We start from the raw sequence: 18,399 nt of genomic DNA on the forward strand, positions 1-18,399 counted from the left end.
AAAAATAATAAAATGGTAGATCCACCTTATTTAAAGCCGTCTCATTTTCAACGAAAACATATATGTCTCGGCCGTTTGAACCCATTTACTTTTAAGTTTTCAATAATATTATCTATTTAGATTCATGAAATTGTATTGATCATCTATTTTGACCGGTTTGGGTTTATTTTGAGAGACCAAAATCATTTAATTTTGTGAAAATATATTTGTATTGTATTTTTCTTAAGAAATGTTTAGTTCATTTCTAAAAATTGAAAACAATGTTTAGATTTTTTATTTAAAAAAAATAGAAAATTAAATCAATGTAATTCATGTATAAAAATCTTTATATATATGGTTGTCATGCTTAGTGGGTAAATTTAGTTAAAAACCATAAAAGAAAAGTTAGTAAAAAAAATTAATACACGTGCAAATTTACATTGTGAAAGTGAACCGGCCTCCACATTGATCAAACGAAATCAAATAATTATTCACAATAATTTATAACCTAGATTTGAGAATATTCAATAAATTTAAAATTAGATATGATTATATGTATATGTTATTTATAAAATTGTTTTTGTTAAGTATTAAATTGAAAGATTGCAATCTTTTAAAGTGGCTAAATATTAGGTAATTTAATATAATACCTATGATTTATAAGGAAACTCATATTCATCATATTTTTTTTAATTCATTTATTAAAATTAATTATATTTATGAGTAAAAAAGAAATGACATTGTGGAAGCCCCTTTGGTCCAGTGGTTTGACCAACGGTTCATTAATGCTTCTACACCAAGAAGTCTGGGTTTCAATTCCCGGAGAAGGCGGAATTATGCGAATTAAAGGAGAAAAGGCTTACAAGAGATCTGCAGCATGGCGCAAGGAGTACCGTCAAGCATGAATCTCATAAGGCGGCTTAGGTGATGCAGCCAGACGTGAATCTTCATACGACAGGTAGAATTGTCGGCTGTAGAATCGTCTGTAATATTTCTCATAGTTGTAATAGCATAATTATCCAGCGTTAAAAAAAAAATGACATTAGATGTAAATATAATAAAAATTCAAGGGCAGAATCCAAAAATTTTAAAATATGATTCTGTTTTAATAGTATAGATGGTTTGGTCTGACTCTCCCTGTTTGGTCTGATTAAAAAGTAAGTCATATAAACGCCGCGTTTTTGCTTTGGTTGATTAGGGCTCCATCGCTTTCCTTCTTCCACGGGAGAGTTAACTCACCGCCTCCATTTTTGTTAATCTTCAAAGTGTCTCTTCTCATCTCTTCACCTTCCCTAAAGTTCAATGTCTTCATTTAATTTACCAATAATTGTTATTCACATTGAAATTTTGTAACGATTCCGACCTCTTCGTTTCTTCAGCGTCAAATCTATAAATACGCAATGGTTGAGAGTTTGATAACCTTCACAATCACATTCAGTCTATATCCTTTATCGAGCGTAGAGATATTCTGAAAAAATGTCTTCCTCTGATGATGTTGTTGCACAATGCGCCTTCAACACTCTCCGAGACTCGGTAGCTCTGTCCAGATCATTGTTGGTCGTCTACTCCGTTTTTGGGACTCGAAAAACATCAAGAAGAAAGGTGAAATCATGGGAATCACTCTACTCCTCCTTGATGAGAAGGTATTGTAACCAGAAGCTTTTTTTTTCCCTTAGATCTTTTATTTTGTAAAAAAGCCGATGATCTAAATCTTCAATCTTTAATTGCAGAATTCGGAGATTCCGATGCTGCAGCTTTGATATCAACTTGACCTCGTTCTTGAACTCTACCATTCCTTGGCCTGTGTTTGTTGACAACCTCTTCACAGCTATCTTCATACCATTCTCCAACACTCCCTGAAGATAAACAAAACAACTTGTTACTAAACATTGTTTTATGCCCTATTTTAAGCAATCTGCAGCAGATTTTTCATTGTTTTAGTGATGTGTGAGTCTTCGCTCACATTCCGTAATAACTGCTCTGTTTTTTTTTTCAGGAAACTGAAAACAGAGGAGCTGCGGAGCTCAAAGAACAACTCGACAATGGCGGCGAAAAGGTAAAAGAGGGAAACAAAACTCAAATTCTCTTTTTTTTTTTGCCGCCGCTCCGAGAAACATGAAACGCGCTTAACCGCTACTAGGTTTAACCTTTTTTATATAATTACAAAAAGTGGACAATTAACTACATGGGTTCATTCCTACTGGTCGCGCCCCTTATTACTGTCCTTCTTTGCCAGCGGTTTCAGTGGTGAGAGTTATGGACCACCCTTTCGTGATCCGGTTCATCCCCAAACAACCATTGATGAAGTTATCGAGAATGATTATGTCATCAACCTACAAATATGGTTATTAAGTATGCATTATGGTTTTAAATTATTATTTTTAATATAATTTATCTCTGATAAGTTAAAAAGGGTATACCTCATGAGCAGGACAGAGAAGGACGATGTTTATCCAAACGCAATCTACTCAGAATCCTTCTTCTCTAATGTTTTATCCTGGAAAACAAGTAGAGATCGAAAGTGTTGATTTTTCTAACGTTTGTTCAGCTTTAGGTTCTCCATTAACCAAGTCCATTTACTTCATCGATGGTATTGTTATTTCATATGTTCCTTTGTCTGGTAGAAAGACCATCTTTCAATGTGATGTGATTGTTTCTTTGATTTGCAGGTGTGGTTCGAGTTTTCTTTGGGTCAGATTTCGTCACTGTGACAGTCTGATGATGTATCGTGGGATATACTAAAGCCTGAGATATTTGCAGCTATCATGGATTTCTACTCTTCTTGCCAGCCTTTGTTTCTGGACTCGCAAGCTGCTGCTGCCAAGGACACAGCGACGAATCAAAGAAGAACTTTTGGATTTTTATATTTTTCTCGGTTTTGGCGGGAAACGCAATTTCTCGGTTTTGGCGGAAAAACACAATTTCTCGGTTTTGGCGGAAAACGCAATTTCTCGGTTTTGGCAAGGAAACATAATTTCTCGGATTTTGACGGGAAACACTATTTTTCGGTTTTGGCAGGAAACACAATTTTTCGATTTTTGCGGAAAAATGAAATTTCTCGATTTTGAGGGGAAAACATAGTTTTACAGTTATGACAAAAAAATACTTTTATAATTTTGGAAAGTAAACATAATTTCAAAATTTTAGAAATAAAATCTAAACTAATAATTAAAAAATAATTATAAATATTATTGAGTGTCCATGGGCATTGCCCATTTGGACATGGTCTCTATTGGTCTTAGATATTTGTTTGGACCATTGTCCAATATGGACCACCCATTACTGCCCAAAACTGAAATGGTCCAAGTGGTGATGCCCAATTGGGACATGGACGGACCATTCGACAGCTCTAGTTGGCCTTACAGTGAGATTTTTCAGGAAGAACACAGTGGTGACCACTTGTAAGAACAGTGATGAAGTTGATGGGTAGCCAGGTTCTGCAGACCTCTTTGTTAAAGTCAGCATGGATGGTGCCCCTTATCTAAGGAAAGTTGACCAGAGGAGATACATTAACTACATGGAACTTTCTTCAGCCTTGGAGAAAATGTTCACCACTTTTACTCTTGGTGAGATGTCTCTGTGATTACTATAATGATGCTTTGTTTGAAATCATGGTGTGCAATATTGGATTATTTGGTGTTTATGTCAATGTGGATCTGATGGAGCTACAGGAAAGGATAAGCTCTGTGAGACCAAACTCAAGGATCTTCTGAATGGAAAAGACTATGTGCTCACTTATGAACACAATTATGGAGATTGGATGCTTCTTGGAGATGTTCCACGGGAGTAAGTTTTATTTCTTATTTTTAAAAACTTCTTAGAAGCTTTTATGCTCTTGGAATAAAAATGTAGCATACACTAGAAAGATACTAACTGGGAGTTGATTGTTCTAATCTCCAGGATGTTTATTGATGTCTGCAAGAAGCAGAAGATAATGAAAGGCTGTGATGCCATTGGATTAGGTAAGTTTTTGTTTCACTTGGTTCCCAAAATACCTCCAACTCAAATCTGCAGTAACTTTCTGAATATTATTTTTGAGATCAATTAGAACTGGGATAAGATGAGATTAGTGGGTTGTTAGCTGCTTGATGATGATCACGGTTCCTTTTGTGAGTAAGCACAGCAAGTTAACATATTTAATGTGTTCTAAAGCGCCAGAAAAACAGTCTGGAGCCCTTAGGAGTGTGGTCTGGTTTATGATTATGTATTTCCTATTATATAATTGATGTTGTGATGTTTGCAGCTGCAGCTCCGAGATCAATGGGGAAATCGAAGATGAGAGCTTATAATCTGGAAAGAAAGTGATTCAGAAGCTTTCTAACTAATACAGAATATGTGTGGTTGAGACTATCCCGTTTGGTTGTGTTTTTTAATTTCAAAACATCTGTAGCTTCTGAAATTTTTTTGTTTTAAATAAAAACTACATAGGTAAGAATTGACTACGTTTTAGTGGAACCAGTAAACTGGTCGCCGTTTCCACGAATTAATATGATCTCTCTATTTTTGACTTTGCAGAGTTTTCTATTTTTCCTATTTTTGTTTATTTTTTTCAGCAACAATAGAACAGTTTCTCAGATTTAATATTTTTAAAAGAGGGTTGACGTAAACTTTCGTATTCAGCTTACCAAACTGCACAACTGCATGTTTGTATAGTAAACTTCATATTTTTTGTCCATTATATTAAATATTGATTAGAAAAAGTAAAAGCCATAGAGCTATTCAATGTCAATTATTAATGAAACAATTTTAAGGGTTTAATCATTGATATGAATTTATATTCACAACTAATTTGCTCACATTTTATTATACCTTCTACTTTATCCACTACAACTACACGTCATATGATTTTCCCATCATCAACAAGACATGAAACTTTTAATTTGTACTATAAACCATACAACTATACTAAACAAAACACTTAGACTCCACCTCTTATAACATTTTTAAATTACAATTATTTGTCAAACATTTTTAACATTTTTAAACTACAATTATTTGTCAAACAAATACTACTCCCCTAGTAGATAAAAAGGAGAAAGATTCACTACTCCAAAGGATCATAAAATATTTTTGGAGAAACACATATAAAACTTGGAAAATTTGTTTATATATTATGTATATTTTCTTAATAGAAAAGGTAAATTGATTTGTCTTATCCTACAAAAATATTTCATGTAACTCAAGACTTGACATTGGTCAAAAAATTTAATCTTCAAATGCTAATCAATTATTGTTCAGAAATGCATGTGTGGCAAAAGATTTATTAGAAGGAGATGAAGAGTGGCAAGATACAATTAAAAGGCATCAATTTGGGACACACCAAATCAATTGGTATTTATCAATCATATTATCAATTTATTGGAAAGTTACAAATTCATTACAGTTATGAAATTCATATTGGAAATAATTTCCTTAATACATAGATTTCCAGCAAAAAAATCGGTGAACAAATTTATAACAAACTCGTGTTTCATTTCCGAATGACAATTAAGAATGGTGTTTTTATTATTTTCTAGTACAACAAATTTTCATATCTATTTTGGTTAAAAAATTTCATTTCTTCAACCTTAAAAAGTTTATAAACGTTAAAAAAAGTTGGTGTTTACAGTTATAACAAAAATGGCATTATTAAAATGATTCTTAAGATCAGTTACAAAAAATGATTTTTGAGATACATAAATTAAGATAGTAAGAATATGTGTTGTAAAGATGAAGAGTTATTGTGTACCACACAAATGCACCAAGTGCTCAGATGTCATGATGTCGAATATATGTACCGGAGATAAGAAAATAAGGGGATAAGAAAATAAACAGAGCTTGTTAAGAAATGAAGATGATGATGGAATTGACGTTTATAGTGAATAAATGTTAATAATTATATTTGATCAAAAAGTAAATGTTAATATATTGATCTAAGAGGTGTGCATGTTTAAAAAATACCAGTGAGGAGTTGCGAGTCAAAGAGACGGTTACAAACTTAACTTCTCTTTTGTAACCTTCATTTTATTTTTAAATATTTTTTTATTTAACAGATTATTTGTCGAAAAACTAAAACTGTCAAAAATTTAGTCAATACTTTATTGTAGTCTACTAATCACATCTCCATAATCTCTTCGTTTATTTTCTAAAAGCGTCTAAAAATGTATATTTTTTCTAAATAAATGTAAAAGTTGTGATTTTTCATATCTTTTCTAAAAATGACATTAGTTAACTTTTTTTATCAAAATATATAAATATTTATCTATTAATCTGAACAATATATTTTTCATTTTAAGAATTGCATTGGTCTAAAAAAAGTCGTCAAATGTAAGGATGTGTCTTTCCATGCTAGAAGTTACTTTTGTTAAAAATAAATTGTCAAATTATCAAAAATGTAGTTTTTCTCCAAATAAATGTCAAAAGTTGCACTTTTTCATCTTAAGTGACATTTTTAAAAAATGTTGTCCAAATTTATGAATATGTATCTTTTCATTTTATATAAAATGTGGCATAATTGTTTTTCCAAAATGAGTTCCCGTGCGATATCTCATGGGTTCTTTACCTAGTTCTTATAATAAAATATTATATTATTTTTGAATTTTTTTAAAAAATACTTCACTTTTTTGGATTGGATATTAAATTTTTTAATTTTTTTTGGATATCCTGGTAGTAAATATTCGGATGGCTATAAATCAGATCGAATTGGATAATTGATTATTTGGACAAAACACTACCTCCAAAAATCGAGATTTTCGATCCGTGTCCACCTTACCCTGGTTGACATGCAAATTCAGTCCCAACACATGCATGAAAACATTTGAGTACATATTTAACTTAATGCACAACGTATGAATATTAATTTTGCATTTACAAATCGATATGAAAAAACTATATCTTTCTAATTTAGTTATGTATATATTATCTTCCTAAAATAACTTTATACCAAAATACTTGCATTAAATTCAAATTTATTACATCGAAAGAAACAAGCTCAGCTCCGGACATAGATATGGTTATCGAAGAGACAAGAAGGACTCCGTTCACGAATCGAATCGCCAGCGTAAGACTACACCATGTGGGAAAACTAAAATTCCCCGAGTATGCCAGGAACTCAGATCCCAAAGCTCACGTACGAGCCTTCTGACTAGCAATATCGAGAGCGCATCTCAACGACGACGAAAAAGAGGCCGGTTACTGTCGCTTCTTCGCCGAAAATCTCACTGGGGCCGCTCTCGTGTGGTTCGCTGGCCTGGAAGAAAACTCAATCGACAACTTCACCCATCTAGTATCTACGTTCCTCAAATAATACTCAGTTTTCATAGAAACAAGGGTTACCGAGGCGGATCTATGGAATCTCAAGCAAGCAACCGCTAAGAGCTTACATAAACAAGTTCAGAGAAATCAAGGCCAAGATTTCACATCCGAAAGAAGTTGTGGCCTTGGCAGCACTAAAGAATGGCGTCTGGTTCTCATCCAAATTCAGAAAAGAAGTGGCGGTACGAGCACTTATCTCGTTGGACGACGCCCTACACCGAGCCTCCTACTTCGTAACCCGTGAAGAAGAGGTCGCCACTTTAAAAGAACAGTACATCGCGAACAAAAATAACACCACAAAAAAGACTAATGCTCCTAAAGAACCAGCAACTAAAGGGCATCACTCCTATGTGATAACAACTCGCCGCAAAACAAATAGTCGACGTACGATCTCAACAAATTTTGTGCCTTCCATAATCGGAAGGGACATTCGACTGAGGAATATCGAGCAGCACTTCACAGCCAAAACGAAAACTAAGAGACCAGCGAAGATACTGAAGAAGAAGCGCCAGCAAACCCCAAAAGCCAACTGGAAATTTAAAGGCTCTTTGAATAAAAGAAATAGGGAGACCGAGCTTGAATCACCTAGCTCTCCACCTCCAACACCAAAGAAAAGAGTCGACATGATTTCATGGAGACCAAAACGCGATATCTCCAACAGAATCGAAGGACATGCCGAAGGAAAAGTGTGCATCGATATCACGGTAGCAATCCACACTGTAGAAGACCTCGACATAGCCCCCTCTCCCCAATACAATCCAAATACTAAAGCATAAGATGACAAAAATCCGGGAACTACTAGAGAGACCGATTGCCCCACAAATTAGGAAAAAAGACAGCACACGAACGCTTAATCACGACCTGTTTGGGGGACAGAAACACTACCAACTAGCAACGACCGAGGAATGGAACTTCCCGGCTTATGACCAAAACCAAAAACGAATTGACTTCATATACGAAGGCTCTAAATTCTGCAACTCGGTTAACTCGATCAAAGCATACCAACGAAAAGCCGAGAACAACGTAGGAATCAAAGAACCCCTATCAGGTCTCGACCACGAAATAACCTTCGACGAAAACGAAGCTGCAGATCTCGACAAACTACAAGATAACTCCCTCGTAATACGACTCGACGTCGGCGGTTGCGAACTATCTCGGGTCATGATTGACACATGAAGCTCGGCCGACGTCCTCTTCTACGACACGTTCAAAAGGATGAGATTCACCAAAGCCCTCCTTAAACAAGAACAAACCCCATTAATCGGATTCGCAGGAGAAACTACTTACTCCCTCAGATCAATCGAGCTTGCCGTAACCGCCGGAGAAGTCAGAAAAATCGTCGAGTTCATCGTGATAGATCGTCCAGCCCCGTTCAACGCAATCCTTGGAAGACCTTGGCTGTACAGCATGAAGGCAGTTCCCTCAACCTATCACCAATGCTTGAAGTTCCCAACTCCAAAAGGAATTGAAACTATCAAAGGAAGCTAGGAAAGCTCCAGAACGTGTTACCTCGCAAGCTTTAAAGATATCGAGCCACATCCCTAATCATCGCTCAAGACCCCGAATAAACGTACACACGTACACGAAAAGAATAAACGACCCAACCTCTTGGGAAAACAATCGAACTACGTTATGACTTGATCCCTCGTCGAGGGTACGTAGGCAACTCATGACATGAGTTCAGTCACCCACCAATCACAAATTCTGAAAGATGCATACCGCAACTCACTCCGATCAACACTCGAAGTACACTAGCACGACAACATTGACCACGAACTAAAAGTCAAGCGACCATCTATGTACCAAATTTGTACCATACTGACATTTTAAATAAAAATCCAAGTTTGATTCAAAACACATCAAGTTCATTAGATATCCCATATCTTCAAAGTGCAACCCTTCGAAATACTCAAAAACGGTTGGCTACAAACCGAGACCTTGATCAAGTCTTTGGGCACAGTCAGCCCCGCCAGAAACGCGGCAAAGCTCATTTACAAAATCTTTTGTCATACCAAACATAGGTCGATAAAATTATCAACAACAACTCGATCCACGGCCTCTAAAAATCGGCCCACATAAGAATGAAAAATAACCCAAGAACTCGCAGTTCTTCTTCTTTATTAAAAGAACAATGCAACAAAAACATAAGGGAAAAACAAAAGTAAAACGCGAATCCCTGAAACTACTCCTCGGCGTAAAACTCGCCGTCCTCAAACCGACCACCCGCGCGCTTTGCCTCGTCACCCGGTTCATTCACCTCAGAAGGAACTTTTGCAAAGAACTCCTCCGGTAAATCCTTCGAGATCTGGGGGAGATCCAGCCACCCAACAGAGAAGTCTGACACCACCATCACATCGAGTTCGGACCCGAGCTCGACCTCCTTTGCTCGAAGACGTGACAACTCATCTGAAGCCAATAGGTTACTTTTCATTATCTCCTTCAGAAGATCGATATTAACCATAACTTCTTTAAGACGAGCTTCACAGTCAGCTACGGCCTTTTTCTCCCACTTCTCCTTCAAAGATATCAACACATCTAAATAATTATCAGCCAAGGCCTTCTTAGCATCATAAGTCGCACGACGAAGATCATCATCGAATTTACTCACGGAAGACTCGATCATTGCCTCCAAAAGAGAAATCTGCTCGAGGGACAACTTCCTCTCTTTACTCATAACTCGTAAACGAGTCACAAGAGAAGGAGCCTGATTCCCTAGCTTTTCGGCAGCAGGTAGCTGAGCATTGTTAGTACGTTCTTGATCCTGAGCCATCTTCAAACCGAGCTTTATCTTTCGAACGACCTTCTTAATCTCGTAAAGCTCGTCGGAACGCGGAACATCCTGCAAACGCCTTTCTAAAGTCGCGAACTTATTTTTAGCCTCCATAGCATGGAACACGACGGGTCAATACGAAGAAAAACGAATTGAGGAATCAATATCATAGATATTAAGAAGCCGAACTTAGTATGCGCAACAACCAACTTAACATAGGCATCGCGCTCTGTCATATTTCGATGAGAGGGGGGCGGACACCCGGCCGGCTTGAAATGTCTGACCAGATGAGCAACGCTGTCCGGATCTTCTGTGATCAGACAATCCTTGGAATGAGAAAATTGCCAATGAAACGGTTTCGCAACAGGGTTGTCGCCCGAGACACCAGTACGATGAACAATGCCAGTAACCTTCGCTTTCTTCGGAGGACGGTCTCGCCCTTATGAGCCATTCAGATTGTTCGAGTTCGTACGAACCACCACCTTTTCTCCTCCAAGATCCTTCCCCTCTCCACTAGCGAGAGCACGGAGAAGTCGGGTCTCCTCGCGAAGAATTTCTGTAAGCGCTTCGCTCACATCACTAGAACGAACTCATTCTGCGCCGAAACTCCCATCCCGGCCTCGTACCTTTTCGGACTCACGGAAACTCACTCTTCTCGACGACATATCAATAAAAGAAAACAGAAAGCCTTGTTCAAAACATGGAATCGATACCAAACAAAACGAAACTTTATAAAGAGCAAGGGCACCGCATGATCTCAACAGGAAGGAGGAATAAAATCTATAAAAGAAAAAGATATTCCGAAAGTCATAGTTATCCACTCAAAAACGCAAAATCAAAAATGAAACAGAAAAGATCGCTCGAATCCGTTACACGAACAATAAAAATGAAAAAGAACAAAACGAAGACAACCTAATAGCTAGCTTCTTCTCTGGCAGATGAGTTCGCAGCCTCATCATCGATGATCGAGTCTTCGGAAACTTGAGGAAGATCAAGACCCGCGACAGACCAATCCGGAACAGCGGCCAAATTAGCAGCTGCCTCGCAGTCCTTCTTCATCTCCTTCAGACAAACGATCTCGTCTTCTACAACCAGCCCATCCTCCTTGATTTCGCTCAGCAGATCGAGATAAGAAACCACTTCGTGGAGTTGCATCTCAGCGGACACTTCCTTCTTCTAATCAACCCATACTCCACGACCTTGGTCCTGAGGGCAGCGACCTCGGTCTCAAAGACCACCCTTTCCTGATGAGCTCTCTTCCATTCGTCCCTCAAGATCATCGCCTCTCAAGTTTTCTTCCTAGCCTCCTCCTTGGCCGTCTGAAGCTCCTCTGTAAGCCTCAGAACCTAAACCTTTCCTTTATCCACCTCACTCTCATTGCGAAGAGCATGCACGCGATCCTGCATCGTCACAACAAACTCGTTAAAAGCTTCCATAACCTGGAAAGGGGAAATCTTTAGTGCCTTAGCACCCGTAACAGAAATGCATATAGCTCAACGACACCGACCTTGGAGCTCGCGACGACTACTTTGGCATAAGCCCCCTCCTCATTAAGAGAAGCAAGAGATGGAGGGCGACAATCCATGGACCTCGTACGACAAGCAAGAGAAACAAGATCGCCTTGGCCCATAGATAAAGGACCATCACCCTTGAGGACAATCTTCCATCCCTTCGATTCTCGCTTAGAACGAGACGGCTCGGGAATAACGGCCTTCGACGATCGACGCCGCTTATGGCTCGAAGCAATGGATTTGTCCTGCAAACCGGGACTCAAAGGAACAGGGGATCCCCGGCCTCCGGGGCACCCTCATCATCCGAGTCCAGAATCGGGATCAGAGGTAGCCCGCTAACTACCTTGCCCGCCGCCGACGACCTGGAAGTACGAAATGACGACCTCCTCGCAAGATGTCTCTCCAACCTATCAGAAGGAGGGGGATAGCTAGAGGAAACCTCTACATCTTCGTGAGAATGATCCACTTCATCCTTAGAGACGCCTGCAATCTCCGGGGCAACACTCGATCCACCCGACATCAAGAAAGAGGCTCGAGTTCAAGAATGATCAAAAGATGACCAATCCGAGCGACCTGTCCAGAGAGCTCCAATTAAACCCTGAAGCCCGTCAGTCATAGAAGATCTGCCAGAATGAACTAGAGTAAGCAAAAAGGAAGACAAAAATCTATCAAGAACTGTTCGTGCATGCGAAATAGGAAAAAAGTACCAAAGTGGAACTCACCAATATCCTCAGCCCAGTAACGGGGAAGTTTTGAGAAATCAAAGCTTCCCACAGACGCTTCGTCGATTTTGATGACGAAATACTCCTCTCGCCAGTTCTGATCATGATACATGAAGCCCAGTACGATTTGACGTCCTGGACGGGGAGACATAAGAAAAGTCCCAGTGTTTTGGTTGTTTCGTTTAATCAGAACGAGGTGACGAAGCTCATCAAGGCCAAACAATAGACCCTCCTCGCGAGCCTTGACCAGGAGCGCCAAAAGATGTCTGAAGAAATTAGGACACATTTGAGTAAGCGACAAACCCAGCTCCGCTAAAATATTAAGGACAGGGTCCGAGATTGGAAAGAAAAGACCACAGGTCTCAAACAAAGAGAGATACGCCCCATCGTATCCATCCAGAACAGCTTTCGGAGACTCAGACGTAGAAGCCAAATCAACAACAACAGCCCTATCAACGATGTGAACGGTGTAAAGCTCCTCGAGCCAATCAGCCTTGATCGTCGGAAGAGGATAGGAAAACGATGGAGCCATCTCAGCAAAAATCAACAGTTGAAGGTCGTTGATATGAAAAAAAAGAGAAAGAAGAAGATTGAGGCAACAGAGGAGCGCTTTCAAGTACTTATAAGCCATCGCAAGCCCTAACGACTCTATCGGTAAGACCGAGATATTTAAAGATTCGCCCTAAGGCGGCGCATATAGCCGTTGTGCCGAGAAATCAAAAAACGCACGAAGCAACGTACGAAATCTAGATTGAATAAACCATCTCTCTTCCTTCAACCCGAAGAAAAAAGATTGGGGGACAAATGTTGGACCCAATTTCGGTCAACTATGAGACTGGGCCTAAATAACCCGGGCCGCACAGAGAAGCCTAACTGTAACACCCCGATCCGGCCGACTAGGCCGCGGTCGAAGCCTTACGTCGCTCGGTCCACTTCCTGGCCGAACCTCTTAATTTTTGCCCTTTAATTATAATATCGCCTAAAGGCGAGGGCTAACTTAGATCTTAGATAAAGACTTTCTCAGTCCTTTATAGCCTAGATCCTTTCAACAGATACGCAGCGGATTATTCTCTAATTAACCATTGGTCTAAAACCAATCTAATACTTGTCTGGTCGAATCACCTTAGCTTTGGTCAGTTTACACAACTACCGATTAGCTTAAAGGTCAATCCTAAACCCAAACCAAGTCATACGATTCTGAGGTTCCATTCCCCTAAACCATTCTATCTAGATCTATGCAGGTATTGCAAGATCTTACATTTGCCACATCTACGGAGCTTATTAGCTCATCGGTCCTCCATTGACTCGAATTGCTCTTGCTTAACAGCTGGACCACAATCACTCAATGATCTTACTTAAGGTCCTTATCTTGACTCCTGCAGCAAACAGCTCCCCTAGGTACTTAGTCATTCAACCAACCATCCCCACAGACATAAGTAACCTTTGAGAAGTCTTTGAAAGGATAAGGATATACATCTGGCCTTTCTCGGCTCATGCACACTCCGAAACCCTTTTGCCTTATAGGCAATAGTACCAAGTCCATCTTCTGGACTAACAAATCTCATTAGATCCTAAGTCAATCAACCAACCATCCTCACATGACTTGGAACTGATGAGTCATCATCTGGCCTAACCGGCCTTGGGACTTAACCCAGACAACAAATATGATTTGTTCATACCAACCCATGTTTTCATTCATCAGGTTAGTACCGACACCTTGGACCATCATTCAGAGGTTAGGTTGTCCATACTCAACCATGATCAGATCTTACACGGTCTTCCTTGAACAATCATACTTAGGCTCAATACTTATGGTCTACGACACATAGGACTAGCCATATACTTCGTCATAACTCTTAGCCAATCTCGAAGTTATCAACACCAAGGTTGATATCTAGAAGCATCACATCAATACTCTTACTCCAGCAACGTGACTATCCATACTAGTGCTCGGCCATCTAAACATCGTCATGAAACATGATCCAGCCACTAGACTTGATAAGCCATCGTCTACTTAGCAGGTATTGACATAACCGGCCTTCCATTGCCATCATGTGGGTCTACGCCCTACATAAGGCATATGGCGCCTATCTTACTCACCAACCCGAAGTTGATTGTAAGATATCCCACTTAGCCTTTACGGCTAGAACCATCCATCCATTAACTATGGATTATGGTTCATACATCAATCATGTTGTACGGATTGCACTAGCCCTTAAGGCCTTCGCTATTTCCTTACACTCATGTATTGACCAAACTGACAACCCATTGCCATCATGTGGGTCCATGCCCAACATAATGCATGTGGTGTCCTTTTAACCATCGAATCACTCGTACCCTTTTCGGTCCCGTTCCGTTCGTACCCTTTCGGTCCCGACCCGTTCGTACCCTTTCGGTCCCGACCCGTTCGTACCCTTTAGGTCACGACCCGTTCACATCCGATGGATCATGATACGTTCGTACCTCTTGGATCACGACACATTTGTACCTCTTGGATCACGACACGTTCGTACCTCTGGGATCCTGACATGATCGCAGATCTTGGATCACGATACATTGCATCCTTGGGATCACGATGCACCCTTTGGTCATTAGTACCCTTTGGTCCTCGTACCTTTTGATATTTGCAACCCTTGGTATCTCGTACCTTTTGGTTACTTGCATCCTTTAGTATCTCACAACCTTTGGTAACTCATGACCCTTGGCAACACGCAACCTTTGGCGACTAGTACCCTTTTGATCCAACCTCTCGGCTATGGTTAGCGATCAACGTAACCAACCATGACACCAGGGTCTATGACGTGGTAACATGGTTAACTATCACGTTCCAAATATATATATCATATAGACATAATAATATAAAGAAACAGAGATAGAACCACTCACAACCGCTATAGCCCTTAACGATCGGTCAGTCCGCCTCCTGGCTAACTGCCCTTGGACCCTTGGTCCTTTGCGCCTATTTCCCTCCAGGAATAAGTCTTCCTCTTGGCCTCAGTGACTTCTAAAAGCCACGGCCTCATATGGATAAAGCCATACCCACCATGAACCGGATCGTGCCCTTATGGCTTGGATCCCGGATTCTGCCCTTCCGGCTTGGATCCCGGATTCTGCCCTTCCGGCTTGGATCCCGGATTCTGCCCTTCCGGCTTGGATCCTTGGTTCTCATTGGGGGATCCCTTTGTTTAGGACGTGTGTCCTTTGTCTCAGACAGAATTAGAATGAATGAGAATGAATGAATTTATCCCTGGACGTCCTCCCTTTATATAGAAAACCAAAGGGCATGTGCGAAGGAACACATCCCTTGCAAGCATCCTTTCGGAACAGATCTTGGCCATCGATTACAATCAACGGTCCAGATTGCACCTGTTGGATCTTGGAGGTTTCCAGATACATCTAGGCACGTCCAACAACATCTAGGCATGTCAAACCCAAGCCCAAACTGATATCCCAAGCCCATCTCCCGACCACAAGAGCCCACCGGCCCGTAGCCACCTTGGGTCGACCATATGGCCCGACCATAGTCCGGACCTGGCCCAACTGCCCAAGACCCGAACACTCAGTCCAGCTGAGTTGAGCTGAATCTCAGCTGAACCAGATGAGTGAGCTAGTAGCTCAGCTAGTTGAGCTGACATAACTTGGACCGAGCTAGACTGCACTTGATCGAGCTTTGTTTAGCTGATCGAGTTACCCGTCTACATCGTCCAGCTACTGTACAACTTTCCCAACTTGTTCTCTTCATCCTATCCAATCCGTCTAATTCCTTTGATCCATTTATTAACATAGACTGAGTTTTCCCATGATCCATTCTGATCATTTCACTCATCCCACCTTGTTCACAATCAATTCTCTTGATTTGAACCAAGGCAGTCTCATTTCTATCGAAACGTCTAGGCCCTATGTCAAGATCCCGGGACGGAGATGCGACAAGTCTCCCCCACTTGAGATGGATTCGTCCTCGAATCCAGTGGTGGTTATACCTTGTCTCATGACAAAATGTCCCAACTGAACTTAGTCTCGTTTTGAACAGAACAACTTGATTCTTAAAGAACCAAATGAACTCTCCAATGATCGAATCTCTTTGACCATTGATGTACCAGTCAAGTCCTCACGAACTCGTTCAAATCTTTAGGCTGCTCGACCTACAACGAGTCCTAACAGATTGTTATGATTCTTTGTCCTTCATGGACAATAAGGCTCATGACCTCAGCCACAATGTACTGGATCATCCCCTTAATCAGCCACAACCTTTTCAGGCTTGGCCACATTGCTCTCTTAGTCCCTCCAGACTAAAAACGCCTCAGACTTGACTCCTGTCCTTCACTGGACTTTGTCATAATTCGATCCTGGTCCATTTACGGACGTGATCATATTCCGGTCATGGTCCACTCAGGGACTCGACCGTTTCACCCCGACCATAGGTCCATCTCCGAATAGGTCGTGGCCTGATCCTCGTCCTTTACTGGACTTGATCATTTTCAACCTTAGGTCAAACTCCGACTTGGTTGTACTGCGACCATGGTCCTCTCCCGGACATGGTCAACTTCGGCTCTGCCATCTCGGCGAGAGCCGACAGAAACGGACTCTTGGACAGCGGAGCTGTCCCTGGCGCTAGTTCAATCATAAATGGATCCGATCTATCAGGGGGGACACCCTGTAGCGACTGGAACACTCTGGGAACTTAGACACCAACGAATCCTCTGAAAGGTCTTTCAGACAGACAGAACTGCCAGGATCTGTAGTTGTAATTGTATCAAAAAAGGACTGACAACCCTGTTCCAGCATCCGAATCGCTCGAACTGCTGAAACCATACTTCCTCTTGAGCCGAACACAGACATTGGTACTGGATCGGATGAAGCCCAGTATCCAATTGCACACGACCTCTATGGCAATCGAGAGTGGCCCGATACTTTCCCAACCAGTCCATACCTAGGATCACTTCGTGATACTTTAGGTGGACACAAACATATTCACAGAGAATACCTTTCCCTGAATTGACACTGGGATATTCGACATGAGACCTAATGAGTTCCTGGCTTGCCCACCGGCTGCCCTCACTATCCCAAAATTATCACCAGCGTCCAGACAGAACAGACCCTTTCCGACTAGTTCCCGGACTCACAAAACCTATGTGTAGCCCCTGTGTCGGAAAGTACGTTGGTTTTTACACCACCAATCATGAGGGTTCCTATCAGAGACCCCTCATCAGAATCCCCTAGACATTCTAGGTTCCAGACCAAGCATTTCTACTTGAGGGCCCTAGCAGATATGAACTCGTTCAGGTAAGCCAACCCTGGTCCATCTCTGGACTCGATTGCATACCACCTTGGTCCATCCGCTAGGTCACTCGCCACACTGGTCGAGCCCTATTCGATCCATATGGATCCTTAAGGAGTGATGTCTCTTGTTGAGTCCTGGTAGACTCCTGCAAATCCCTAAGCGACCAAGCTTTAGTGGATTGCCTTGTTCCCCAGACCACTCAACCGTAAACATAAACTACCTTAGACTGATTCACAACATCTTGTTGTAATCATGTACCATTGTCTCATGGAAAATACTTTGGTTCATGACCATACCACGAAGGACGTCCCATAACATCCCTCATTGCATTGTCTAGAACTTCAATACTTCCACTTCCAGTGGGTACCTAGATGAGTAGGATTTCGGTTTGATCACACATTTGGAAAACGTCCCATACCATTCTCCAAAGCTTATTACCTTTGCGAATGCTGACACCATTCACAAGAGCAATTATAATATACCTCAATCCCCATCATACTAAGATACTTAACATCATGTTCTTTCATTGATTGAAACGAACATCTTGAGTTTCCTCATTCTTTCCTTGGACGGATTCAGATTGGAATTGGTTCATTCCATCCAACTAGATTTAAGGAAACCAACCTTGACTTGTACCGAGTCCTAGCTGATCCATCTGATCACAAGTCCACTCGTGTACTGGTCATGTAGTGTTTCCCTTGAGTCAGATTTAACATTGCATATGCTCACTTTATGAACGGCCACTAAGGAATAACACTTGTCTTCAGTAGAGTGCTGCATGTTTATTTCAACCTAAGCCACTCTCTGGTCCATGTTACTTCCGTTGTCCAGGTCATCCATAGA

General features: G+C 40.8%; 1 protein-coding gene across 3 annotated transcripts; it reads left to right on the top strand.

The window, feature by feature from the left end:
• The first annotated feature begins 1,169 nt into the window (after positions 1-1,169).
• Positions 1,170-4,488, top strand: LOC106416591 (auxin-responsive protein IAA9). 3 transcript variants are annotated; one of them, XR_007328640.1, is made up of 8 exons: positions 1,170-1,622; positions 1,710-2,035; positions 2,216-2,331; positions 2,411-2,569; positions 2,649-3,545; positions 3,651-3,765; positions 3,880-3,941; positions 4,223-4,488. XR_007328640.1 is itself a non-coding variant. In XM_048768551.1 (7 exons), exons 4-7 carry the CDS (start codon positions 3,443-3,445, stop codon positions 4,282-4,284), a joined length of 342 nt encoding a protein of 113 aa, XP_048624508.1. In that variant the 5' UTR covers positions 1,170-1,622; positions 1,710-2,035; positions 2,216-2,569; positions 2,649-3,442; the 3' UTR covers positions 4,285-4,488. The 3 variants fall into 3 exon arrangements, 2 of the variants coding, with proteins under 2 accessions (XP_048624508.1, XP_048624509.1); XM_048768551.1 differs by having other exon boundaries at positions 2,216-2,569; XM_048768552.1 differs by lacking the exons at positions 2,216-2,331; positions 2,411-2,569 and having other exon boundaries at positions 2,740-3,545.
• The last annotated feature ends 13,911 nt before the right edge of the window (positions 4,489-18,399 follow it).

This window comes from Brassica napus, chromosome C9, assembly GCF_020379485.1.
Source record: "Brassica napus cultivar Da-Ae chromosome C9, Da-Ae, whole genome shotgun sequence".
Taxonomy (NCBI): Eukaryota; Viridiplantae; Streptophyta; class Magnoliopsida; order Brassicales; family Brassicaceae; genus Brassica; species Brassica napus.

Excerpts from the sequence above, each read along its gene's own strand:
- LOC106416591 (XM_048768551.1), top strand. The coding sequence starts at position 3,443 with ATGGATGGTGCCCCTTATCTAAGGAAAGTTGACCAGAGGAGATACATT. Across the intron at positions 3,546-3,650 it reads GTTCACCACTTTTACTCTTG|GAAAGGATAAGCTCTGTGAG; the intron begins GTGAGATGTCTC and ends ATGGAGCTACAG. Across the intron at positions 3,942-4,222 it reads CTGTGATGCCATTGGATTAG|CTGCAGCTCCGAGATCAATG; the intron begins GTAAGTTTTTGT and ends TGATGTTTGCAG.